The sequence below is a fragment of the Poecile atricapillus genome, chromosome 17 (genome assembly GCF_030490865.1).
Source record: "Poecile atricapillus isolate bPoeAtr1 chromosome 17, bPoeAtr1.hap1, whole genome shotgun sequence".
NCBI classification, from domain to species: domain Eukaryota; kingdom Metazoa; phylum Chordata; class Aves; order Passeriformes; family Paridae; genus Poecile; species Poecile atricapillus.
In genome coordinates this window covers 4,403,296-4,430,219 of record NC_081265.1, presented here as the reverse complement: position 1 = coordinate 4,430,219, position 26,924 = coordinate 4,403,296, and the positions used below count along the sequence as shown (strand labels likewise).

At 43.6% G+C, this 26,924-nt stretch overlaps 1 protein-coding gene across 1 annotated transcript; it reads left to right on the top strand.

The window, feature by feature from the left end:
* Positions 1-1,855: 1,855 nt before the first annotated feature.
* On the top strand, positions 1,856-3,529 carry NOG (noggin). The gene has a single exon (XM_058852474.1). The coding sequence runs from the start codon at positions 2,632-2,634 to the stop codon at positions 3,301-3,303; it is 672 nt and encodes a 223-aa protein (XP_058708457.1). The 5' UTR covers positions 1,856-2,631; the 3' UTR covers positions 3,304-3,529.
* The last annotated feature ends 23,395 nt before the right edge of the window (positions 3,530-26,924 follow it).

Genomic DNA, 26,924 nt, shown 5'->3' with positions numbered 1-26,924 from the left:
AAGAAATTCTTGGGCCACGAGTGAGTTCTGTCACTTCTGCATCCCTCGAGCTTTCACAGCCTCTCCAGGAGCCCCGTGCACCTGAGGCAGGCAGACACCCGTGCTTGAGGAATTACTGAGCCCCAGCCTGCTCTGCTCAGAACAGATCTGGGGCTTAAAGAGGGACACAGAAGCTTAAAGAGCCTCATTCCAGAAACATTTTGTCGTACAGGTAACTCAGCTGAGGAGGAAAAGGTCTTGTCTTAGGGTCACAGTTTTGAATGTGGAATCTTGAACATCTGGCATGGAATAGATGGAACATAGGCCTTATCAGCTTTGCTTTTTAGACTTAAGAAACTAGTAGTTAAAGAATTGGTTTCAAATTCCACCTGAGTAAAACAGAATTTATTATTAAAAAATAAATACAAGCCATTAGATGAATTTTTGCTTCTGTTCTGTTTCTGAGGCGTGGCTTCTCACTTATATCCAGGGACAACTTTTATGCCAAATTTCAGAAATTAAAGTTTATCAGGGTCTGCGTAAAGGCAGAGACCTCAACTTGCAGGTGAAAAAAATTGTAATAAAACTCCGGCAGATCTTTGACTGACATTGTAGCAGCAAGTGTCACTGTGAGGCTCTTTCACAGAGTTGACCTTAGGTCAGTTTTCTATTTTTTCATGTTTTTTTGTTGTTTTTTTTTTTTTAGTTACGTGTAAAATGCCCTGTATGTTCTAGAATAAAGCAAAGTTAAGAGATATTTTAAATTGAAAATTGGGAGTGAAAATAGCTGAAAAAGTTTATTTTTTACTAAAAACACCCTATCTTGGTAATACGATCTATGTATTACTTTCATAATGAACCTAAGTTTGAAGGTTAAGATTTAAACAAATGCATAAATAATTTAGGTGAAATGGCTTAGCTTCAGCCCCATTAAACTTAGGCTCCTGAGTGCCTAAATAGCCTGCAGGAATGGGATTCAAGCACTTCAGGAAATTTTACTCAAACCATAATAGAGCCTCACAGCCATACTGCCTGCCGTGCCGTGTAAGTGCTCTTTGCAAGACAGTAATTCTGCCACGGAAGTGGCATTTAGTATCAAATTTTAAATTGTTTTATGCATTTGCCATTGAGGCACTTTCCATCTTTCCTGTATGGATTGAGGGCATAACTGGAAATTGCGTTTTTGATGAAGAAGTCTTAGAGAACTCCCTAGAAAATCGCTAAGCAAGTGCTCCGGAGAGAGCAGCGGGGCCGGGCGGTCTCCCGGAGCATCCGCCATGGGAGCCGAGCTCCCGGGCTCGTCTCGGGGGACCGCAGGTCTGTTCTCGGGGTCCCACCCGTCGGTCGCCCCCGAGGCGAGCGCGGAGTCCCCGGGAGCCGCCTCCTCCCAGCCGCAGCACCCCCGGTGCTCTGCCCGCCGCTGCCGGCGCTCACCCGCGCGGCGCGGGAGGCTCTTGCCGAGTTTCTCCGGCGCCGAGGGCATCCCGCCGCTCCGCGCTGTCCCGGTGCCCCCCGGGCAGCCCCCGCCCGGCGCGGCGCCGCCAGCAGAGGGCTCGCTCCGCCCGGGAAGGCGCCCGGCGGCGCCGGGGCCGCGGGCAGAGCGTCCGCAGCGGCTCCGCGGGCGGGCAGCGCGCCCCGCGCCCATGTGCGCGCCCGGGCAGGCGGCCCCCGGCGGCCGCGCAGCGCAGGCCGGGCCGGGAGGGAGCGGGCGGCCCGCGAAGCGCCGGGAGAGCCGCCGTCCTCCGCGGGCTGCCGTGCCGCGCTCCTGCGCCGGCCGGGCGGGAGAGGCCGCGCTCCGCGCCCACGGGGAGAGCGGCGGGGCGAGGCCGAGCCCGGAGCCGGCGACGGCGGCCCGAGGTGCGGGCGCCCGGCCGGGCGGAGCTGCCGGCGGCTGCCCCGGGCAGGGCAGCATCTCCCGGGGCGCGGCGGCTCGCGTGAGCGGCGGCGTGCGGAGGGCGGGGGGAGGCGGCGGCTCCCGCCTCAGCCTTCCCCAGCAGAGGGTGCCTGCCGGTGGGAAGGGGGAAGCCGCGCTCTCCTGGACTTTTGTGGGAGTGGGGGTTGTGTTGTGTGTGTGGGTTTTTTTTAAGGGGGGTGGGGTGGGTTAGGAGAGAGTCTGTGGTTTCCATGGAGATGAAGCCGAAAGTGCAGGAAATTTAAAGGCTTTGGGTCCTTGCAAAGCAGACAAACTGGTGCCAACGTGCGTGGCTGCTGTTGCTGCTGAGGAGGCTGCTTTGCAAACGGCGGAGAGGAGCGGGGAGGAAGAATCGCAGCAACTTCTTCCACACGCACGGGCAGACAACGAGGAGCGGCAGCAGCAAGCAGGATTCGCAACAAAAAGAGGCATCTCCCGTTCCCGGGAAGGGCGAAAAGAAGCAGCAGGAGCAGGAGCAGAATTTTGGAGCGGCTCCACCAGGAGAAATTTTATAGAGAAGCCTGCAAGAGAGCGTGTTTGCAGGGGGCTTGTTCTCCGGGCTTATCAGGGGGCTGTCTTTGCTGGTGGTGCGGCGAGTGGAGGTGATCCCCCTCAAAGACGAGCTATTTTGGATATCCCCGTACAAGTTTTCTGATGTATTTGCTTGCACCTTCTTCCCTTGCTGCTCGGTGAATCCAGCCCCCCTTTCCCCCCCCCCCCCCCCCACCGGTCTCCCAAGGATGGATCATTCCCAGTGCCTTGTGACTATATACGCCTTGGTGGTTCTGCTGGGTCTCCGGCTAGAGCAGGGCGCCTGCCAGCACTATCTGCACATCCGACCGGCTCCCAGCGACAACTTGCCCTTGGTGGATCTAATCGAGCACCCGGACCCTATCTTTGACCCCAAGGAGAAGGATCTTAACGAGACCTTGCTAAGGAACCTCATGGGCGGACACTTCGACCCCAACTTTATGTCTGTTTCCTTGCCCGAGGACCGGCTCGGAGTGGACGATCTAGCTGAGCTGGACTTGCTGCTCAGGCAGAGACCCTCGGGAGCGATGCCCAGCGAAATCAAAGGGCTGGAGTTCTACGACGGGCTGCAGCCGGGCAAGAAGCACAGGCTGAGCAAGAAGCTGCGCAGGAAGCTGCAGATGTGGCTTTGGTCCCAGACCTTCTGCCCGGTCCTATACACGTGGAACGATCTCGGCAGCCGCTTTTGGCCCCGGTATGTCAAAGTGGGCAGCTGCTACAGTAAAAGGTCTTGTTCAGTCCCCGAAGGCATGGTTTGCAAACCTGCCAAATCCGTGCATTTAACGATCCTGAGGTGGAGGTGCCAGCGCCGGGGCGGGCAGAGATGCACATGGATACCCATCCAGTACCCCATCATTTCGGAGTGTAAGTGCTCCTGCTAGGGCTGGCACTTTCCTTCGCGCCCCTTCTCCAGCGGACTCACGTGGACCTTTGCTGCAACAGAAATAAAAGACATTTGCTTTCTGGTTAACGTTGTAATGCACTGTAACGTGTAGGAGAATGTATATTGTGTGTGTATATTTGGCACCGGTTTAATATACTATTAAGAGGTCAGTATTATACGTGAAATAATCAGCGTCTACTGTATTTTCAAGACTATTACCCTGATCGTTGCTAATGTATCTTTTTTTGGTATTTATATTCCAGAGAGAAGTTGCTTCGCTTGGGCGAAGTAGGTTTTTTGTTGGGGTTTTTTGTTTTGTTTTTTTTTTAATAAAAGGATTAAAAAATACAAACCAAGCTTTTTGATAAGAAAACGTTTAAAGCTATTTTCCATTATTCGGAAAGCGTGTGAGGGTTTTTTTTCTTTTTCCTTACGGACTTTAGATTTAAAATAAAAATGAATAAACGCCTAGAGCACAATGTTATTGTAAATAGAGAGAACAGTTTGAATGACTTAATCCTATGTAAATGAAGAGTATCTGCTATTTATTCTTTATATCCTTGTAGTAAAAGTGCAGTGCAGAATTAAAGTCAACCACTAAAACACGAGCCGTTTGGATTCTGTTTGCTTTTTGGTTTGGCCGCTGTCGGGGGGGGCTTTCTTCTCTCTTCTCCTCGTTCTCCACGCTCAGCAGGACGTTCTGTGGTGGCAGGGGGAGGTGGGAACCTGCTCACGACTCTCTTAGAGGGGCTCTGCGGCACCTACGCCGCCGGAGTGCCGCGGGCTCCGGCCCCGCACAGTGGGGGCGGCCGGCGGGGGTCCCTGCGCTCCGCTCCGCGCTGGCCCCCGCCGAGCCGCTCCCGCGGCCGCGCAGCCCCGGCGAGCTCGGTGGCAGCTGCTCGGGGATTTCTCTTTTAACCGCTTGACATTTCATTTACAACGGGACACGTGTCTTTCACACCTACCATTGTGGTGGGACACTGCTGAAACTTGACCCCTGGGCTTTGGGGGGGTTTCAGCGCAGACACGTTATTAGCCTGATCCTGTGACAGCCCCGCACACCGCCCGGCCCGGCCCGGTTAACTCTTTGGGCTCCCGCCAGCGCCGGGCCATCGCCACCCTGCCGGGCTGCCCGGGGCTGTGGGGACTGCACCCCCTCCCTCGAGCTCCTCTCTGCGGGCAGCTCGGGGAGCAGCGAGCCCTGTAGAGACAGGACAGCGAGCACTGCAGCCGGGAGCAGCACGCTGTGCCGCCCCTGCTGCCGCGGGGTGCCCGAGCCCCCCAGGGCTGTCCCCGCTCCCCAGGGCTCTCCCCTCTCTCCAGGGCTGTCCCCGCTCCCCAGGGCTGTCCCCGTTCCCCGGGGCTGTCCCCGTTCTCCGGGGCTGTCCCCGTTCCCCGGGGCTGTCCCCGCTCCCCGGGGCTGTCCCCGCTCCCCTCGGTGCTGCCCGGCCCGGCCCGGCCCGCGGGGCTCCGCAGGACCCGCACGAGTCCCACGGCTCCGTCGGGACCCAGCCCAATTAGCTGCGTGTTTGACTTTTACGTGCTGGGAGAGCTGGCCGTTCGTATCTCAGATACCAACTGCGAAAACAAACTCTCCACGTGTTCTTCAAAGGCTCCCTGACAGTGCAGAAAGCCTTTTTCCTTATCTTGGAGCCGAAAAAACTCTTTATTTTAAATTTCTCCTCCAAAACTCGGAGCGAATCTATGCTAATCATTTTAAACCCCCGAGTCTTTCACTGAGACGAGCCAGCCCTGCTTTCTCTAACGCTTAGGTCGGTATCTCCGAATGCATATTCATTCTCTAGCTCAGGCTCTCGGTGCGTTTTACCGCCCGTCTCTTTGCTCTAATTTCAATAGTTTTGGGAGGGGGAAAGAAAATCAGATCTTGGGACATTTAGGGTATTCATTAACCTAGTGAAGAGGAACAGAGGCATTATTACTCACATAGAAGGCACCCTGCCCCCATGTCTATCTAAGGGTTCATTGTAAAAGGATTAAAAGTTAAAGACCTTCATCTTATGATTCTTTCATTTAATCTTCGTGGCGCCTGAAAGACATGCTGGATGGATGATCACATTTAAAATATTCCTAATGTCGGCTACCTTAGGACTCCAGGCAGGGCAAACAAACGTAATTTATTTCCAGAAGAAAGGGTATATTGAGATGTTTAAGTTTATGAACCACCATTACCATGTATATTTGTTAGGTTCTGACAAATACCCAAATAACATTAAAATCAGCCATTCATCACATATGAATTTATGCAAAACCTTGTATGCCTGGGGCCAATATTTTTTTAGACAGTATTTCACTTGCAAAAAAAAAAAAAAAAAGTTTATTTAAAAAAAAAGGCAAGAGTTTTTCATGACTGGTAAACACGAGAATTATGTGAACAGAAACTATTTCATGCTGGGATGGCAGCCAGGGACTCGGGAATGTCAACAAAAGTTCTCCGAAGATTGAAAATGTCACTGGATTACAATACAAGGTCCTTTGCCCCATTAGCAAACTTTGCTAAAGTAATATTCCCACTATTTAGCAAGGGGGCTCAGCCAGTGATTTATCGGTCTGTGATCCCAGAAATGGGGCAAACAGGGACTTCATCTGGAAACCACCTCTCACTGCTGGCTTCAAGATTTAAAAATTTTTATGTGTGCAGAGCTGAATGTGTATTGGTGACTTATGTGAGTGTAAAAGAAGTGTGCTGTTAATGTAGTCTAAATATCTATTACCATATCTGTCTTAATTTTAATCCAAGGGTCATTGCCATCAGAGAGTCACGTGTACATATATGCTTTCTCAACCAATAACAACCTGCTAATAAATTTATGAGAATATTTGGGGGTTTAAAAAATCAACTTTCACCATCCATAAGGCCCATGATTTTTAATAAATAGCTAAATTTTGTCAGCTGGTAGATCAAAAATAAACTAGTAGTTTTCAATGTTGTTTCTGGTCAGGTCCACTTTCTGGTCCTCCTGCCCTAGTGTTGAAATGTTTGGCTTGTAGTGGAAGTGTTTCAAGCCAAACAAATAAAATATCTTTCTGATGAATGTTTCTATGCAAATCTATTTAATATTAGATTTTGTAATATGTTTTTGTAGCAAAATTGAATTATAGCTCTTTTAAATAGAAATCAATTCATAACACAGCCAGTTTTTTCTTTGCTGGTCTTTGTAGTGGCATCATAAGACTGCACAAAGACCACTGTGGGAAAGAAATAAGGGAAGAGTTGAAACGTTGCTTTTACTTATTCTGCAGTTTATTCTTTTGCAATTTTCATGTCTTAAAGCATAATAATGGGAATTTTAATTCATTTCTGTGTCCGCCATAGGCTCAGCTGAGTTAATTTAACCTGTGTGCTGCAGTTCCTTGTGAGGAGCACAGGATTCCATCTTCTTTGCCGCTGTAGTCAGTCTTTGTCAGAATATTCTGTTCTCTCCACACCGTGTGTTTATTCAAAATCTAGTAAAGTTAAGGCCCAGTGTTCAAGGGAGGTTCCTCTATGATAATGCATTTAGCATCCAAGCCATTGTTTTTGTCAGTGCAGAGCAGTATTCTACATATCACTCTCCAATGCTTTATACTTCTGATTATCAGGGAAAAACATGGGGCTTTTAACCGAAGTCGTGATGATGGATTATTTGAAAGAGGAGCACAGTCAATAAGTCAATAAGCACAAAAAAGTAAACCAAAGTAACTTGTCCAAATGAACTAATTCAAAATTAGTTCAGATAGTGTGAAGAAAATGAACCAACTCGGAAACATTACACATTAAACTGCCATGTCCTCACATACATACTTAAGTGAAAAATATATTTGATTCCTTTTATCATTTTCAAAACACCACCACAAAGATGACTTCTTGTGATTGCATGAGGGCACTATGGAATCATCACCGAAACAACCACAGCTAGAAATTAGAGCAGTAGTATTTCAGTAAATACTGGACAGGGTTTTCCTCTTCCATAGTTTTAATAGAGAAATAGTCTTAATTTAGTAACATAAACACCTTGAAAAAAATTCCCAGCAGTTCACCTCACTGGGCTGTGTTATATAAATGTAATCTGCACCACATTGGCTGGATCTTGGACACATTAAAGAGAAGATATTCCAGCTTGGAGATTTGCCAGGAATCTTCATTGAAAGTTGAAATAAATATAATGACATCATCATATAATATAACATCATAGCTTTCAAGGTGAGCCAAACCAAAGGTATGCTGGCAGGGGAATGTTGCCACCTGGTAGATCCATGCTAGGAATAGATACGATACTCTGATCCAGCGGGGAGGAGAACAGCCACACTCTTCCTGGAGTGCCCACAAGGATCCTGCAGTCTCTCTGTGCCTGCAGGTCCTGTGGGAGCCTTGCTGCACGTGGGAGCTGCAGGATCTGTGTCAATGCCCTCTTTTAAGAGAGCAGCTCCAGCAAATTTGAAGAGACCTTTTCATTCCCTCTTCCCTGCTCCCAGACCAAGCAAGAAGCTCCAATGGTTAAAAGGAGGGGAATGAATACATGCACTTGAAACAACTGTTGGAATGGTTTAGACTGGAACAGAAATATTCAGCAATCAACATTAAAAACTCTAAATCCTTGGAGGTGTTACTGCAGGATCAGCAGCTTACAGCCCTCTTCGTGAAGCCTGGGTACCAGTGTATTACTGTTAAGTCCCCTGCAGCTTGTTCTCTGTGGGGAAAGCAGCTGCTCCGTGATGCTTCTGAAGAGTCCGGGCAAAGAGCTACTGCAGGGAAATCTGCACGGGTGTAATGTCACAGTGAGTCACTTTTCCCTGCTGAGCTGTGGGACAGGAGTGCAGAGATGCCACAATTTAGCCTCTGACTCTCTTGGTGGATGGCTTAGATGGAAACCAGCTGAGAGCAGATGTTCTGGGAGCTCACTCTTTGTGTTTCTGCTCTCTCTGGGGGTAAATTCTTGCTGCCTTCAAGCATCGTTCTGAGTCAGCACTCACTGCCAGACCAACCTGTCAGCCTGTAGATGTCCTGGAAAGCTTTGGAGCCATCCCTGTGTGGGCCTCTGGCTGTGTGTGGGTGCTCCTGTCCCAGCTGAAGGCACGCAGATCCTGGCACTGACTGGTCTGGAGTCTGCTCTTCACTCAAAACAGACATCACCCAGCACTCAGGTCTCTCCCATGGAGAATCCCAGAGTAGTCTCTGCATCAGATAATCATAACAGAGTTTGAAAATAGGTTTCACACTCCCTCCTCGTTGTTTTTTTACCCTCATGAGAGGGGGAGTGGCAAGGCTCCCATCACAAAGAACGTTACTCAGAACCAGAACAGATCTTAAGGCACAACACTAAAAACCTGTATGCAATGGAGAAGGACTGGGTGGCTCGAGGGATTGGTAATGGTATAAAGAGCTTTTCACCACTAGGCTTCTGGCTCTGATCCAGAGGTAGTAACTGAAAGCCACAGTCATCTGATGCCTGCAGAGTGGGCTCTGTAGAATGAGTTGTTGGTCTCTCTGCATAGATCCTACCAAGCAGGATCCAGATCACAGAGCCACCACCAGGACTGTCAAACTTGCAGGGATTCTCAATCCAAAGTGCAAAATGAAACAGGAATGAGGATGTTTGATCTGTGTTTGTGGTTAGGAGCTTAGCACTTTGTGATCATGATTGTGATTGTGATTGAGAAGAGTATCTTGTTTTGGGTATTTTTTGTTTTATGGGGGAGGGATTAAATTAAGAGAATATATGAAGTATAGCCCCTTGTATTGATACAACCCTAATAGCATTTTCTTTCTGGCACAGTAATATCTTTATTTTTGGCCTACACCTGTCAACTGACTCCCTGGCTTGGATGCAAAACTGTGGTCCAGAGGAAGATGGAGCAAACAGAAGGGCCAGGCACTGCTCTGGGTGGTGCAAATATCTTCATAATAAGTGAATCTTACACCTACCAGTGCAAATGCCTTATTTTCTGCAGTGCAACTTTCCAGGGCTCAGGTTAGAGGTTATCCTTCCATAGCATTCCCAATCACGCAGCTCCAAGCACACATTTCTCTGAGCAGTTTCAGAATATTCAGTATTCAGTTTCAGGCTGCTGTGTTGTACCTGTGCAATAAAAAAATCCAGTACCTTTCTCAGCAATAAATAAACTGAGTTTAACTTGAAGTACTAGAAAAAAGAAGTACATAAAACCAATACATATTTATATAAGAGCCAGTGTAAACATCAATCCTCTGTTTTAAAATGAACTTTCTGGCATTCCAGGCACTTCATAATATTGTCTGGGAGTGAAAAATGGACAGAAAATAATTTTCCCTCACTCCCTCTCCTAGTTTGCGTTGGACATTTAGACACTGCATATCTAGCCAGGTTTATTTTGCCTTTTGTGTGGATTTGTTCCTCCAAGCACATTCCATTTCTTTCACACAACAGAATGTTAAATAATATTGCATAGATATCATTGTAAACATGCATAAATTACTAGAGAGATTTTATAGCCCAGTGAGATGAGCTGAAATGCTATCTTTTAAAATCAGGTGGACTTCCAAGTTCATCATGTCCTTTTGGAATAAGTGGTTAATTTTTGTTTTGTAGGTAATGCACAATAAATGAGGTCGTTGACCTGAACCTTGAGGCTCTTGTAGATAAGCTTCAGTTAGAACCAATACCTAAATTAAATCTCAGTGCTACATCTCCTGGCCTCAGAAACACCCAAGTATCTCTCCTCTCTCTCACTGTATCAGCTCCTGGCTTCAGGAGGGTGTTGAAGAGTTGTTTTCACCCAGCAGTTTACTGGATCTGGGGTGGGTTGACCCTGGCAGGACTCCAGGTGCCCACCAACACTGCTGGATGGTGGGAGAAAATACAACAAGAGGTTCTCAGGTCAAAATAAAGGCAGGGAGAAATCACTCACCAATTACCGTAACAGGAAAAACAGACTTGGCGTGGGGAAATTTATTTATTACCAATCAAATCAGAGTATTGAGAAACAAAATCAAATCTTAAAACACCTCCCCTCCACCCCTCCCTTCTTTCCAGGCTTAAATGCGCTCCTGATTTTCTCTGCTTCCTCCCCACCAGCAGCACAGTGGCTTGGAAATGGGGGCTGGGGTCAGATCATCACAGCTCATTCAGTGTGAGAATTCCTCATGCTCTTCCCCACCCCAGGGTGGGCTCCTCTCTCCAGAGGACCACAGGTCCTGCCAGCTCCAGCGTGGGATTCCCCCAGGCAGCTTGGCGTGGGCTCCTTCAGGGCTGCAGGTGGATGTGTGCTCCACAAGGGACCCAGGGACAGCCTTTGTGACCATGTCTTCACCAGGGGCTGCAGGGAACCTCTTCTCCTGGAGGTGCCTGGAGCACCTCCTCCCCTCCTTCTGCACGGACCTGGCTGTCTGCAGACTTGTTTCTCTCCAATGTTCTTTCTCCTCTTTCTGTCTGAAGTAGCTGGACATTTTGTTTCATTTTTAAATACCTCAGCCCAGAGGCTCTCCCCTCACCGCTGATGGGCTCAGCCTTGGTCCACCTTGGATCGGGCTGGAATTGGGACATGGAGGAAGCGTTTCAGTGAAGGCACCCGTGTAGCACCTGGCCACACAGAGCCAGCACCGCTGTGTGTGTGCACAGAGGAGTTTCTGGTGAGTCTAATAAAGCTCCCTGAGCACTACACGAAGAAGGCATTAAGGCTGGACCACCAGGTCGGGAATAGTTACACTGTATTTAAGCTGTCTTCTGAAGTGCACAGCATTCTGCTCTGAGCCAGCAAAACCTTGAGCACAACTCAGCCAAGGCTTCACGAGCACATCCTCAGAAGGTGACTGCTCACCCCATGTGTCCCTAAGTTCTTTCTTGGACCAGCTGAAACCGTCAGCACCCTGTACCAGAGTCCCAAGGGAACCAGGAGCAGCTTGGGTGTTCAGGGGAGGGCTGTTCTACCTAACCAGGAACAGCTGAGTGTTGTGGTTTGTATAAACTGTTTGCCATGTATGTGTGGCATGTGGCAGTAAATGAAACACTTACTTTAAAACTTATTGAAGTTCTTTCAGCAAAAAAAATTAATGTGGGGTTGGCTTTTATGCGTTGTTTCAAATGAAGCAGAGATTTATACACCTTATTATCCTAATTTTTTTCCAGACAGTGCCCTGAATATCTCTCATATCTTATGGGAAATCAAATATCGGAGATCACTTTTAATTTCCCATCTATGGTAAGAACAAAAAAATGAGTAAGTCTAATGAAGTGGCATGTAGTCAAATGTTCAGACTGTAATCATCCACAAAATACTTAAAGCAATCTGAAAGAAACTTTTCAGACTAGGCAGACTCCTCTTACTCCTAAGATTCTGAGAGATGCCAACAAACTTTAACATTTTCAGTCCTGGGTGCCTGAGATTAGGTATCTTGTTCAATAAGATGACATCTATTGCAGGAAAAACCTTTGGTTTAAGTTTTTGGATGCAGAAATTCACCCCTCTCAGCAGGAGACAATGATAATACACCACACTGTGAAAAACAGCAGATGTAGCTTTACTGCTATGTACAAGACTCTATCTGGTATGGTGAATTTTGTAACTGGTTATATTAAGGTTTTTTGTTTTGTTTCATTTTGTTTTCAGAAGAGCTAATAGATGCACGTTTTTAGAAATGGGGCATTTAGGTATATAACGCTCCTAGGAGCTGCAGAAAACCCCATTTCCAAATCTTCTCACTCTAAAGTAATGAGAAAAAGCGGAGTTTCCAGGAGTTTCTCACAAAGAGTAATCCGAAAGCAAATTGGATTCTAAGCCATATCTCCTGCCAGGGTGGATTTGTGGGGGCAAAGAGAAGATGGGGGAGGAAGAGCTAAGGCAGCATTACCCTCTTTTCACTTTTTTCCCTCCTCCTGCCTTCCACCAGCGTGGCTGATGCTGTCCCATGCTGAAGGAGTGGTTGAATCCCCTCCCTCCTTCATTTCAGCTCTACATCAGCCCCTGCAGATGTGATGGATAAATATATTAACCTCAATACATGTATTTTATGTCAATCAAAGATCTTCATCTGCTTTTAAAAATATGAAGTATTTTAAGAGATCTCTTTTTCTTATAGAATCTTTCTGTCTTTGGTACAGTAATTACTTGTCACTGAAGTTTCACTTTGCCTGTTATATTTTCCCTGGAAGTTGTCCTAATATTGTGATTAAATTTTTTTTTTTCTACCAAATAGTAGGTGTTCTGTGAAATTGCATGGTTTTTTGTCTTGCAAGTACAGCTTTGTGGAATTTCTTTCACTTTCTGTAAAAACAGAGCAAAATATGGACTTTAATGTTCATAACTGGGAGAGCAGAGAGTTTAATACCATATAGACACCATAATATTCCACCATATAGACAGCATGGTCCAAACACCCTCATTTCAACTGGAAACAAAATATGTTTAAAAAATTACTGTAGCACTGAATGATAGATCTGAATCATGAGTAGCTCTACTGTGAGTATTAAATAGCCCCATTCCAAATCATCCCCAAATCTCCTTCCTCAGATGCTCTTGAGCATCATTTCTGTGATGCCACTTGAAATGTATGAGTCAAATATGTTATTTATTTCAAGGTATGCCTCCCAGCCTTCCTGAGCAATTCTATAGTTTATTCTGTAACCCTTGTGCCTCTTCTTAGTATTTGGGATTCATATGAGTAAATATGCTGTAAATTGCTCAAAATAGTTTCAGTTCTGTAAAACAGTAAATGTTCCTGGCCCTACCTGTGCAAACTATCTTACTAAGGTCAATAAATTTATCTACTGGTACAGCTGAGGAAAATATTTTAGCAGATTTTTTGGGGCAAAAATGGTGACTCGTTGGCAGTGTAACATTTTATAGATTCCCATCAGCTGAAAAATTTGGCCACTTTAAGCTTTGAAAACAATAAATTATTCTTTTTTTTTAAATAAAATATTCTGTTCTAATCTTTTCAGGGTCATACCTCTTGATTTTTAACTTAGTAGTTTGGTTTTTTTTTCATTTTAGAAGTCCTCATTCAATTCTGTTACAAAATTCCATTCCCTTTTAGCCTGCATAAACTGAAATCCCATTTCAATCAAAATTATACTCAGTAAGATGGAACAGAGCATTTCATGCGATTCTGAGCCAGTATTTCTTTTTTTTCAGCTCACCAGAAATTTTGAAAATGTATTATTTTTGGTGAGCTCAGAGCATATATTTAAATTATTCACCACAGCTGGGAGGAATGGAAAATTTAGATTGTCTCAGAGCTCAAATCAGATGCCAGATCCATGGCTGCAGTAAATCAGCATAGCTGTGCTGATGTCGGGTGAGCTGGGTGGTTTTATGCCAACAAGGAATCCACCTCCATTTAAATATTTGGCTCAGTAGGAAGGTGTAGATGGACTCTTCAGGTGGCTACGGCTTGGAGCTGAGATCTTGAGAGGAAAGACTTGCAGGACAAAATTATCTGACTTATCTGTTGCACTAATGTGTGATGCCTGTGTTTGAGCACTAAGTGTTGGTATAAATTCAGTGTGCATGGCCAGTATTACATGAATTCCCTTCCACACTCCTTCACTAGGAATATTAAAAGTTGCATAACTTCCAAGACTTTCTCTGTGCTGTTGATTAGCATTCCACCAGGATCACTAACCTATTGGAGTGTCTGTCACTATTAGTGGAAAAGAGTCTTTTATTTCCTTCTCAAATGATTTTGCTTTTCTTCAGTGGTGTCCATAGCAACCCATGCTGGTAGTGATGGGTCCCTGGTTCTGTTGCAGGCTTTCTACAGCAGTGTCTTGCCAGCAACAGCAGCTGAGCCGGCGTTGTGAGGCTGCTGGGGGACACGAAGCCACACTGGCTCTCCTGAGCTATGGGAGGTGTCTTTCCACACATGGCAGGTCTGTTCTAGTAAATGCTGTGGCTGATTTCGGGACATCTTCCCTTATTCTGAACACACTGATGGGAATCTTACCCTGGAAGGTCTTTTGCCTGAAATGCCTTTTCTGAATGTGTCAGTGCACACATTTCTCTGCAAGTCTGTAACTATTTCCAGGAGTATGAGTTCGCTGCTCCAAGCTGAAAGTTAGTTCTGCTAGCAAATAATCTGTGGAAGAGCTTGTCCAGAATGTGGCCAAGGGACAAGGAAAGCAGATTTTTCCTTAATCTTCTCAGTCATCCTTCCTTGTTTTAACCTTTTTGTGTAAGTAAAGACATCTCAAGAAATGTGTAATCTGCAATACACACTATCTCTGCTGCAGACTTCAGATCACAACCAACAATCTAACGTCATGCTCAAATAAGAATGACTTCATTACCTAGACTGAAGCTGTCAAGGAAGACAGAATGTTCTGTTGTGGTCTCTTGTGCCTTAACCTAACCAGTCTTGGGCTTAGTAAGAATTGGCTTTATATCACAATGTGCATAAAGCAGGGACCAGATCCAGTGACCTTTATTCATGCGAGCAATTCTTTCTCACATGTGTAATCAATGGGATGGTTTGCTGAGGTAAAGTTTCTCTGCATGTGTAAAAGTGGAAAGGACCTGGACAAAATTCCACATTTTTTTCTTTCTCTGACTCATACTTGTCTCTGGATTTGCTGTGTGTGTGTATTGGCACTGCTGTTCCATCCAAGCCCCAAGTACATCTCTGCAGCTCTTTAGGTTGGATTTTGAGTGCCAAAATCACATCCTGCATTTCTCATGCACCCATCGAAGCATCTGCCTTTTGGAAGGAAGAAGTCTTGACCAAATGTCTGCTGCATGATAGGAAAATGATTTATGCTGTCTGAAATGCCTCTGCCATCTTCATCTGTGCTGGTGGTGTGTCAGTTCTGGTGTTCAGTGTCATTTCTTCCAGGACAGCTTCTCCCTGCAGCGCTGGAGTGAGGGTCCCAGCTGAGCTGGGGCCAAGCACAATGAAGGTTGTATGAACAGATGGACAGGCCTGCAGTCAATAGAGCGTGCCTGAGTGTGAGAGCAGAACTCACAGGTGGGAATGGCCAAATGTCTGTCTGTGCTGTGGTTAGGGGGACATACCATTGCTAATTCTGCTCTGGGCTGACTTAACTGAAAAAAGGAATTCTTCCCTCACCACATCAGGAGAGGTTTTGGCCTGTTGGAATTGCCTGGGTGGTGTAAAGGAAGGTGGGGTGTAGAGAGACATTCTAATTAAGTCTCTATCCCCTTTTGTTCGTATCTTTTTAGGAAAGCCCCCGTGGAATAGACCAAAATAAGCTCCTACCCCTAGCTGAATAAGTTGTCAGGGTGCAGAACTATATTCTGCAGACTTATGCATGTGTAAGGGGTGTGTAACATTTTTGTCTGAATGGAGCCCTATGTTCTCATAATTTATAGTAAGTAATCTTATTTGCAAAGCATGCCCTTACAGTTTTAAAAAACAGGTTAATTGACTTGCATAAAAATCAAACATGTCAAAGTTTTCCATCTCGACACAAACAGCACATTGAGCAGCACATTGCTACAATAGCCATGATGCAGTCTGAGCTACCTATTGAGATATTTCATAAACCAAAATGGAATCTTAAAAAGTTTGTCAGTTTTGCATACCTCTGAGTTTCTGAATTTAGGAGTCCATTACTCAACTAATTATACAATGTTTTATTTTTTTCCTTGTGTAAATAAACAAACTTGTGTCTGAATTTTGGCAAGGGGCACTAGAAGCCAATTAGAAGGTGTTCCCAATGTATTACAGTATTACAAACAAGATGCCTTTTCTTAGAAAGGCGAACACACCGTGTTTCTTTTAATGAGTGTGAAAATATACCAGTTGCTTAATCACTAGCAACTTATAGTTATAAGCATAAGTGAGTCCTTTCTCAGGAATGAAAAACATAGCTCAGTTTCTTTACTAACAGATGACATTTTAATTTAAGGCTCCAGTTTTTGTCTGGAAGGGCTAAAACATCTGAATTATTTGAAAGAGAAATAGGGGGTAGAAGGGAGGTATGAGAGACCAGGCAGGATTTTCTTTGAGTAGACTTCACCCCATGCTCCTTGGAGTGGTGAGAGGAATGTGTGTCCCCTCAGGCTGTGTCTGCAATGCCATCTGAGGCACTGTGCCATGTCTAGCACGACACTGGATCCAAAACTAAAGCACCGTGACTTACTTAAGAGTAAAATATTCTTTCTGCATGCATATTTTAGGTCTGGGTTGGAGCAGCATCCCCAGCAGAGCTAGCCCAAGGAAGGATGGTGGCTCAGCTGGAGTTTCTTCCCATGGTCCTCTTCTGGGTGAAAAACAGGAATACAGCCTGGAGTTACTTTGAAAGGATAAAGCATCCTCCTGTGCAGCCCAGGCAAGTGACAATACGCTCGTTGTGAAGCAACAAAAATATTAAGCTGGATAAGAGGCTGGATAGAACAAATAGCTCTATATACAGACCCTTTATCCTTGTTTTCCTTGAAATGTTTGTCTAGAAACATAAAGATTGCTTGATTTATGACTTGTTCAACAAGCTCCAAATCAGATGGTGTTGCATTCAGAGCAGTGAATCTGTCAGCCTGGCACTGCTCCACTGCAGCCAGTGGAGTGCTGCAAATTCCACACAGCACATCCCCAGCTGCTGCTCACTGGGGTTATGGCAGGAGGGTGCTGCTTGTCAGCAGATAGAAGTGTGAAAGGATCTGGACCATCACAATTTTTAATCCTTCTCATAAAAATAAAATAAGCCTTGGGAAAGCTCTCCAGTGTTACTTAAAAATAGAATAAAGAGTGTTAGTGGTTTTATATGGATTATATAAATTACTAGTTTATTAGAAAAAGGGATAATTTTAAAATGAGAAAATTTCCCTCAAAGGGAACATTAAACTTCTTTGTGTTACTTTATGGATATTTCATTTTACATTTAAAAATAATTAAATATTTTAAATGAGAAATTTGCTCTATTTTTTTGTCAAACAATGCTCTCCCTGCTTCAGAGCTCCCCAGTTTCTTTTGAGCCATCCTCGGTGCTGCTCAGCCCTGAGGCATGAGATGGAGCTCAGTGAGTTCCTGTGCCTGGCTTTGGCCAGGGTCTCTGCAGGTACCCTTAATTCAATGCAGGGCAATGCTGACTTAGCCAGAAAACCAAGCATAGGAGGTTTAATCCAAAGCCAGCCTCACTGCCCAGCTTTAGTTGTGCCAGGTACATGAGTTAGATTCCTAAGTTAGCAGTTTGTGTCCCGGGTTCCAGTGGAACATTCAGAGAGGCAGAGCACAGTTCTCAGGCTGTTTACTGCCTTATTTGCTCTAAAGCATGGTCAGAATTTCACACAGGCATTATAATAACAGCAAAAGCAGCTCAAGAGTCCCTGAAAGATAAGGAAGGAGAAGAAGAAGAAAATGTAGAAAATAAATTGCTCCTTGTGCTGTGATTTTTTAATGGAAAATCGGTCTTGTAAAAAAATTGGGTTATTTTTTCCTTTTGCTAATGCATTTCAAAATGTTCAGGTTCTGAAAATAATGTGAGGCTTTGATTGGGTAGAAAACCTTATGTTAAAACCAGGAAAAAAAATCAGGTTTGCTTGTAAAAATTCTTCAGATTTCAGTACCCAAAAGCGGAGGGGAAGAACTTTGTTCAAAACTAAAACATTTCAGCTTTCTGTCACTGAAAACCAAAAAGTTGTCATTAAATTTTTTGTGGTGAAAGTAATAGTTTCTAATCTAGTTCTGAGATTTTCCAGGACATTTAGGGAATAGCAAGCTATGCTCTGTATGGGGACACAGAAGGCTTTGTCAGAGGTTTCTGACAATCTCTTTGGGTATGTCCACATACCCTGATAGAGGTGACCCAGGGCTCTGCTGGAGTCAGTTATGTCTAGTTTGGTAGAAAATAGTCACTTAATGCTTTTCTGCCTCAGTTTTTCTTCTGTAAAATGGGAATAATATCCTTGGCCTCTTTCCTCTCCCCAGTGTGTTGGTGCTCTCTGACAGGGTCTCTGTCTCTTGGCAAACGAGGTCCCGTTTGTAGCTGCAGAGACATGGCTGTTAAAGGCTCCTGGTAGTACTGCTAAGGAAAGATCATATGTCTAAATACTCCCTTTTATTCAGATTTTTATAAGCATTTTGCTTTACTAGGGAAGATCCTCAACCATTTTAAATTTGAAAGGTGTCCACCAAAGTGAGAGCAGCTCTACCAACTTAAACCAACTGAGAAGCTTTGCCCCAAAGTGTGGTTGGGGGGGAAAAAAGTAAACTTTTGGTGTAGGAATCCTCTTGTTAATACAATTAGCATATTTTGTGTTTACAGCATTTTTAGAAGTTCTGTTAAAAATAAATTCCTGAAGTCCTGGATAAATAAATACTGTACAGAAGAGTCCTCTGTAGCCACAAAGGTGCCAAAAATTATCAGTAATCCTCAGTCAGATGGAATGTACAGTTGGCAAGGGGATGGCAGGAAAAAGTCCTCACCAGTTCTGCCTCATACTCCCATACAATGAGAGATGCCAAGTTTTTCTGTTGGTGTCTGTGATGCAGTTGAAGATGGGAATGTTTGTCATTACAGAGACCTTGTTTTGGTTAAACAACCAGTGAAAGGCTCAGTTCAGTTGCATATTTTTCCATCACTAGACGTCAGTTTCACATGAGCTGCTTTATTTTGTTAATGAAATTTGACCTTCATTTCTTCTCCCTCTGCATTTAACTCATTTTAGGTCAAAACATATACTATGCAAATGAAGAACCACAAGTCCAGCCCACCAGTGATGTGGTTTTAAAGTCATGAATAAAAATAAAAATTATTTACAAGCTAGTCTGGGGCAATATATGCCTTGAAAACTGACATCCAGGATCCTGGCAGCTTACGTGTGTATTTATTTAGGCTTTTACACTGCCAGGATTTATAATTGGGGGGCTGGGGGTGGTTTTTTGGAAAGTGACTGGTGATTTTAAAGGCTTTTATTCTGAGTGACGAAATTCAGACAAATGAAACTGGCATGTGCTCCCTGCTGTCTGAAACATGGCTTTGTTTGAGCCCTGTGTAGTAAAGCTTCAAGCTCTTGAGGAACCCCCAATCACTTGTCAATGCTGTGCATCTTGTCCCCTGGGCAAAGTGCATGTAAGTGGATAATGGGCCAAGAGCTGTTTTTATTTAAAACTGTGGAATTGCCACTTGGTTCAACAGGAATTACACCTGTTCAGCCAAAGGCAGACTTTGGCCCAGGCATTGAAATTTAAAGATGCTGCTGCATCAGGGCACAGCCACCCTGAGCAATCACAGCCTCAACTCTGTCTTGTCTCCGAAGTACTGCACCAACACCAGGCACACCACGAAGATGAAATCATAAAGTAGTAAGAAAATTGGAAATCTGCTCAATCTGAGGTTCTCCAGTCAGTTTTACTGGATCCAGCCCTAATAAATACCCTCCCTAAATGTTCCACCATTAGATCTCTGTGATGGCATCGCTCTGTGCCAACAGAAAATCTAGAAACACTTTGCTGCTTAGAAAAAACATCTGCTGAAAAGTTTAGTAGCTTAATTGCAAAGTGTGTAGAAATGTTTAATAGCCAGAAGAGTAGAGCTGTAGGAGTGACTGTGCCTGCGTAGCACTTGAATCTTTTCAATTAGCCCTGAAGGTAGACGTCTGAGAACAGAAAAATTAAGAGACTGAAAAGATTTGCCATCAATGCCATGATTAAGCCCCATTCATACTCAATTTTTCAGTGTTTTCCAGACCCCAAAGACATAAAGGAAAAGTCTGAACTATTTAAGGACTGATGCAGCTCCAGATTAAATTAATATCTACATTATAGCAGCTACTACTGTGACTGTCAAAAATCAGTTTTACCCCAGAGAGAAGGTACAAAGGAAACAATGGAAGGTCTTCTGCATGAAACCCTGAAATCAGATCCTAACAGGCACACAGAGCTGTGCAGATGTAACACAATCTAACCTTTTCATGTTTAGACTAAAGTACTTTCATTTAACGTTACACTTAACGGAACAGCTTTAAACCAGCCACAAAGAAGTGACCTGGCATGTTTTGACTATAATAAGCATTGATTCCATGCCTATAAATTTTATAGTTGAATCAATTATACTCTTTCTTTATAGGATTAGGGAAAATGTTCCATTTTAAATGGAATTTTTCTTTTTTATTCTCATGACAGAGAGGAATTGAAGAGAGAAAAAAGAAAAAACGAGTGAGCAATGCTAAAATTATTAAGAAAATGCCTAGAGTATATTCTGCTAGAATAAAAGCTGTCTAGATAGACTGTCTCAGCCTGTGGAAAGATCCATCAGAAGAAAATATTTCTTTTTTCCCATAAAATGAGAAAATCACCAGCTGTGGTCTATCAGTTCCCGGAGCAGTCAGGAGCTGACACTCAGATCCCAGTGCAGATGGGTCTGTGCTATCAGACTCAGCACTGAGGAGAAGGGACACACTTTTCCATCAGAAATAGGATCCTGAGCTTTGGGGAGAGCTCAGTTAAATCTTCAACTGTGCCACAACCTTCCTTGGGCAGCATTTCTTTCATCTGAAATGATCAGGCCCTGACAACGTGTCTTCATAAAGTCCCCACTCAAATGGGACTTTGAGTCTTTGCTGGGACTGAACACAGAGCTTATTGATCACTAACTACAATTAAATTATCTCCATGGAATGCAGTGTTCTCAACACTTGTGGCATGTTGAGTGGTAAAGTTGCAAAGTCAGGTAGTAGGGAAAAGCTCTGAAAATCTTTGGTTGAAGTTGTATGAAGGTTTTGAAGTAACTTTTCAAATTCTTGATGATGTTACTATTATAGAGCAGACATAATTCTAGACATTTGCAGAGGATTCACTAAGATGCCAAAGCCTGTTGTTAGTCAGAGGTCACAGAGCAAGGAAAGGCCAGAACAGAAGCTCTTCCCCTCGAGCCACATCACACTGTGGAGTGAAATAGCCATTTCACCATGCTGAAGAGAGATTATGAAGCAACTTTTGACAGATATCAACAACACAAACCAGAATTCTTCACAGTCTCCAAAACTCAGATGAACTTGTGTACTGCAGCAGTTTTTATTTACAAGGGCTCTGAGTGAGGTGCCAGTCCAGAAGTGCTAAGGACTACATCATATGTAAAGATTGAAATCATATCCTCCATTTATTAAAAAGGAACTGGGACACAATTTTCACCCAAAAGTTTGGGGTACATGTTACAATATGTGTTCCTATGTATCCACACAAAACTTTGATGCAAGCCAGTAAAATCTAATGTGTGACCCAAAAAAAACTAGCACAGTGAGCTGAAAATTCTCTGGGTAAATCCTGGTCTGGGTAGACACCTCGGAAAAGCTGTACCAAGAGCAGAGAAACCCTTTGCTTTGCCCTGTAGGATGCAGTGCAACATTTTCATGGTGAAAACAGGAGTTGCACAGACCCTGCTGTCAGAGCACATCACAGATCCTGGCCCAGAGCACATCACTCTACCATGGGAGGGATCCTCTGGATGAAGTGATCACACAGGAGAGGACAAAAGGAGCCTCTGGCTGCTCTTTTGCACTTCTTGAAGGTCAAGGCCCAGGGCAAACACACTCAGTTTAAGTGATGAAATGCAGATCAAGGTGCACTAATTTATGATGTTTGATTTTATAGCTTTAAATTACACCTTTTTTCCCATCACAGTTACTCTAAGTACCTGACAAAACAGTGCCCAATCAAATTTCCATAAAATAGCAATGGAGGGGGAGTAACCAGCTTCTTTTGAAGGATGCACCAGGAGTTCTATATATGAGAAACAGTAAAATATCCTTGAGGCTTCTACAAACACTGCTAATGTCTTTTCAGTCACTTGGACTGTGGTTTAAAGTAGATGAGATTTTTAATAATCTTCTGGCCTAAAAATCTGGGGGGAAAAAAAAAATCTCTTTGATTCCTTTGTTGGAGACAGTATAGTGCAGAAATTATTGTAAAATAATAGATATTCCATTTAGTCAGTGAATTTTTGTAAATGTATAACCTTTAAGACCTGTTGATACAGCCACCATGTATTTAAAGATGCCCTTCAAAGATTTCCTGTACTCAGGTAAGCAGTTCTGAGCAGGTAAGGATGGATTCTTTTTGTAAAAGAGTATTATTTCACCCATGAATAGCCTGCCCTCATTTGCCATCATTAGTAGCCTGATATGGGGAGTGATAATGTAACATTTCCCTGATTATTTGGGGGGTTATTTTTAGAATAGTAGCATTTATATAACAGTCTTGGTAGAGATTTAGGGTACAAAACCCCCCTAACTCAGGCTACAGCTATTAACCTCATGTGTTGTGTTTATAAAAAGCCACTTTAATACAATGCTGTATAAAGTACGTATAAAAAGAAAAATCCATTACAACCAAGGGGATTTTCAATGAAGTATTAGGCTGGTAATAGGTTTAACAAGGTTGGTGCTTTGCTTCCCTTCCTTTCATTTGTTGTTTTTTTTTTAAATCAAGGCACAACTTATTATAAGCAGTTAATGTGCAATTTTGGTGCCACAGATTAAATTGTGCAGGCAAAAGTACTGCAGGATTTTGTAAAGACATATATTGAGTACATTGATACACATAAATAAGATTATACCTTTTCCCCTGTATTTGCATTAGCCAAGACAAGTATTAGACATCATAATACAGAATGGTTATTCAGAGTTCACTAATTATCGCTTCGTATCTTTAAATGAGATTATAATATGGCCAGCTCTGGATCCTGGTACAGCCTGACTGAGTTATGCTGTGACACTTGGAGGCAGCAGAAAAACAGCCTGGAAAAAAAAAAAAAAACTTCACAAAATATTTCATATCAAGTTGGTAAAAGTTCATGTGTGTGCAGCGCAGGAGAGAAAATGGACCTTCACCTGCAGGTTATGCAGGGCTGTTCAGAGCTGTGATTCCTGGTGCTCCAGCTGGCTCTGCAGGTGCTCAGGGGAAATCTCAGCAGCTTCACTAAACCTGTGGTGACCATCAGGGGTGGCTGCCTCCCAAACACTCCCACGCTGCTCCCGTAACAAGAAGCCTTCAAGGACTATCCCAGAGATTTCTGATCCAGCTGGAGATGGGGCTGTGCAGTTGTTGTATTGGTTATGGGGTCAGTAGATGTTTCCCAGTTCTGGCCTTCAGATGTTTGGAAAAGAGGATTCAGTCTGAGTGAATTTTTTATTTTGTATGGGACTTTTGTGGCACTAATATCTACATTCCATCCTTTCATTTTAGGAGCCTGCTGAGTCACTGCTGCTCTCTCCCTCTTCCACCTCTTCCAGTTTTTTAACACAGTCACATCCCTGGCTCTCAGGATGGCAAAGGGAGCAGGTGGCTGAATTTTCCTTCTGTTCCCTAATTGAGCTACAGCCTAAACGCTTAACATCATGTGTAAATCACAAATATCAGCACAGAATTCCCAGTAACTGCAATAAGATAGGGAAGAAGAGAATCGGGCTTTGCATGCTCCCTACTGGAAGCTGCTCTGTGCTGTTGCTCTGGGCTGCTGCTGCTGCTGAACACACTTCACCCCAGGGCTGGCTGCATTTCTGTGATGAATGAAGCCACCCTGTGTCCAACCCTGTGTGTTTTGTTTTAATTCTGCAGAGCTCTTTGGAATCTTCTAGGAAGAAAGGCACTATATAAGTGTGAGATTGTTGTTTTTATTTGAGCTGGGAAATTGCCTTTCTGAAAATAGTAAGTTGTAGATTAAATGCCAAACCAGAATGAGGCAATACTGCTTTGTACACAGAGAGGATTATTAGAAATATTCCTTTAGAATGATACCCAGAATGTGAATTACTCAACTTGCCAGGTTACTTATGAAACAGAAAAAGTTACAGAAGTGCTTATGTAACATTGTTTTTCCAGAAAAAATAGGTGGTGATTTTTCTCAGCAGTTCCATCTGCTAAATGGACTAACATCTTGCAAAACCCCCTCACTGCTTTTCCTCCCAGAACTCCTGCAAGGGGACACACACAAAAGCAGATCTATGAGTTACAAAGAGCAATCTCAGATGCTTTAAGTAGGCAATGGGATACAAGAACAAGCTTGGACTATTTGATGGGTGAGAAAGGTCAGTTTGTTTTTAGCTTCTCTGCATATAAATCATCTATGAAAAAGTTTATTTTGCAAATGTCTTGAGCAGTACAAACAAGCAATACAAAGTTCAGTGATTTGGGGGTGGGCAGCAAGGTGGCCAAAAAGGTCTCTTGATGTGCTTCATCCTTGTCACAGCAGCACTCCATTCCACCACTCTGACACAATCCCAAATTATTCCCTTTCTGCCAGCACTGATGTGCAGAGGGTTGGCATCAATGCAGAGCAACTCTTGCAGTGCTCACCTCTGCTGAGTGCAGCAGTATTTATAGATTAACAACTGCTCCCTCTGCTTGTGGAAAGACTGGCAGGAATGCTTAATATTTGGGGTTGAATTCTTCTAGAAATGTAATTATTGTTTAGCACAGAAGGAAAAAGGCTTAGTCAATGCAGAGTATTCCTTTCTAGGCAAATATATGGGAGATCTCCAGTGATACAAAGTTATGTTGTGCTACTGTTTTATCTGCTAATAGCATGTGCAATTTTGGGTACTGAGCTGACAGAGATCTCTTTCAGAGGGTGTATAATGCAGCCCTTCAAAACAATGCTTCTTGATGCTTATTTTTTTATTTTATTTTAGAACTTATTACAAGACAAAAACAACAACAAAGAAACCCTCCTCTACGGCTCCTCAGTAAAGCACCAAGTGCATGTTCATGTTACTCCTTTAATGGGCATTTCTATTTTATGCCATATTTTAAAACTGCATTCACATATTTCTTTCCAATTATATTTTATGGATTAATTTACTGCTCATGAAAGTGAATGATTAATAATAGTGGCTTGGGTCAGACATAGTGGGGTAGGCATTGTGCAAACTTCCCTGTGTGGCTCTGCCAGAGCATCTCAGTCTGGACCACTTTTACCCCAGAGAGTGGGGCTGGCCAGTTGTGTGATAGTTGGGGCACATGGCGTGGCTTTTTCATCACATGCCACCAAGGAAGAATTTCCCTCTCTCAGTGTATCAGTGGCTGGCATGGTCCTGGAGTTTCTGCTGCTGCCATCCATGGTGCTGGCACTGGGAACTACAGGAGAAGCCAGCTGGGAGCTTTGTGCTTGGCTCCCATGGAAGCACAGAGGAGATCAAATTCCCTGTCCCTTGGAGAGGGGCTGAAACTTCAGCACCTGAATAATTTCAAGGATGTAAATACTTACTGTCTTTAGGAGAGTCATCTTTTTGAAGTCAAGCACATGCTGAAGTAATTTCTTGTCTGTGAAGGTCTAAAACCAGCAGAAGCTGTAAGATGGGGGAGGTAAGAATGACAAAGGCCTGAGATCAAGTCATTACAAACTAGAAATCAGCATATCATTAACCTGTCTATAGTAAAGCATAACTGAGAAAGGCAGCTAATAAACAAGATTCCCTTGTTAGTTCTTACCTGCTATTCTTTGAGAATCCCATAATTTTTGTGTGTTCAGAGCAACCCAAGCAAGTACTAGGCATTTATGGCAACATGACCTGAAGTAACTACAGGAATAACTCCATTTCCAAAAGCTTGTAATGCCCAGTGGGTTTCCCAGAGAATCCTTTTCAGTCCTGAAATGCACATTGATTTTCACAGCTGTAATACAATTCTGAGCTCACACTTTGGCATCTTCACAAATCTTGTTGATACTGAACACATGAAGCTATACCAGCTCTGAAAGGTCCAGGTCTGAGCTTTACTCAGCAGGATTTTTGACAACATAGTTTTGAGTATCATTTGTTCTTTGACACTTGCTGTCTCACAGAAATCTCTTTTATTCCTCTGGAAAGGAACCTTATCTTTACAATGACTGTCACAATAGAGCACTTCTAGAAAGCAGAATTCCCTGTGACAGCTGTTCCAGGCTTTCTCTTCCTATTTTTAGACAACGGGCACATCCTTCATCTGATATAATCCCAAGTAGCACTGTGAGTTAAATGTAAATTTTCAGTAGCAAGAGTTTAGTCCCAATGCTAATGCTAATGCTTTTACACATTTCTTTCAAATACCCTTTAGCAGTCTTTATCATATTCTCTTTACATTTTTATAGAATAGACCCTCTATTCACCACATACTTTCTAGTAACAGTATTCCCAGCCCACTTAATACTTAGTTTAAGTTAAAATGCCTTGGCTTTGGGATTTGCATGAAGATGTTAAAATAACAATTTTCAAGTTTTATACTTAAAAATATATCTCTCACTGCTGCGGGTATAAAGTTTGGACACGTTTTTTAGGACAAGAAGGCAAACACAGCCCAATAAATATTTACAAACTGTCGTAAGAGTTTATAATTTTGAGGCTGCTACATCATTTCTTCAAACACTTTGTAATGTTGTAATAGATATGAATTACTATCTGGAGGCAAAAGGGCTCTGGACAGAATGAAATGATGCTACAGTTATATGAAGAGTAATTAACTGCAGTGTGTAAATAATGTGTGTGCTGCTTGACCAGAATTAGCCAAGCCTCACACAAATCATCTGATAATGCTATTTGTGGTTTTAATTTTTCTCCCTGAGAGAGTTCTGGCAGTCCAGAAAAGTCCAGTGAAAAGTCTCATGTAAGACAAATGAGAATCAGTGGAGATTTAAAATAATACTGGTTAATGTTGTGTGGTGAGATGGTTGCTGAGAAGTTTTTAGAAAACAGCAGTTGATCCAATAACATTGGAAT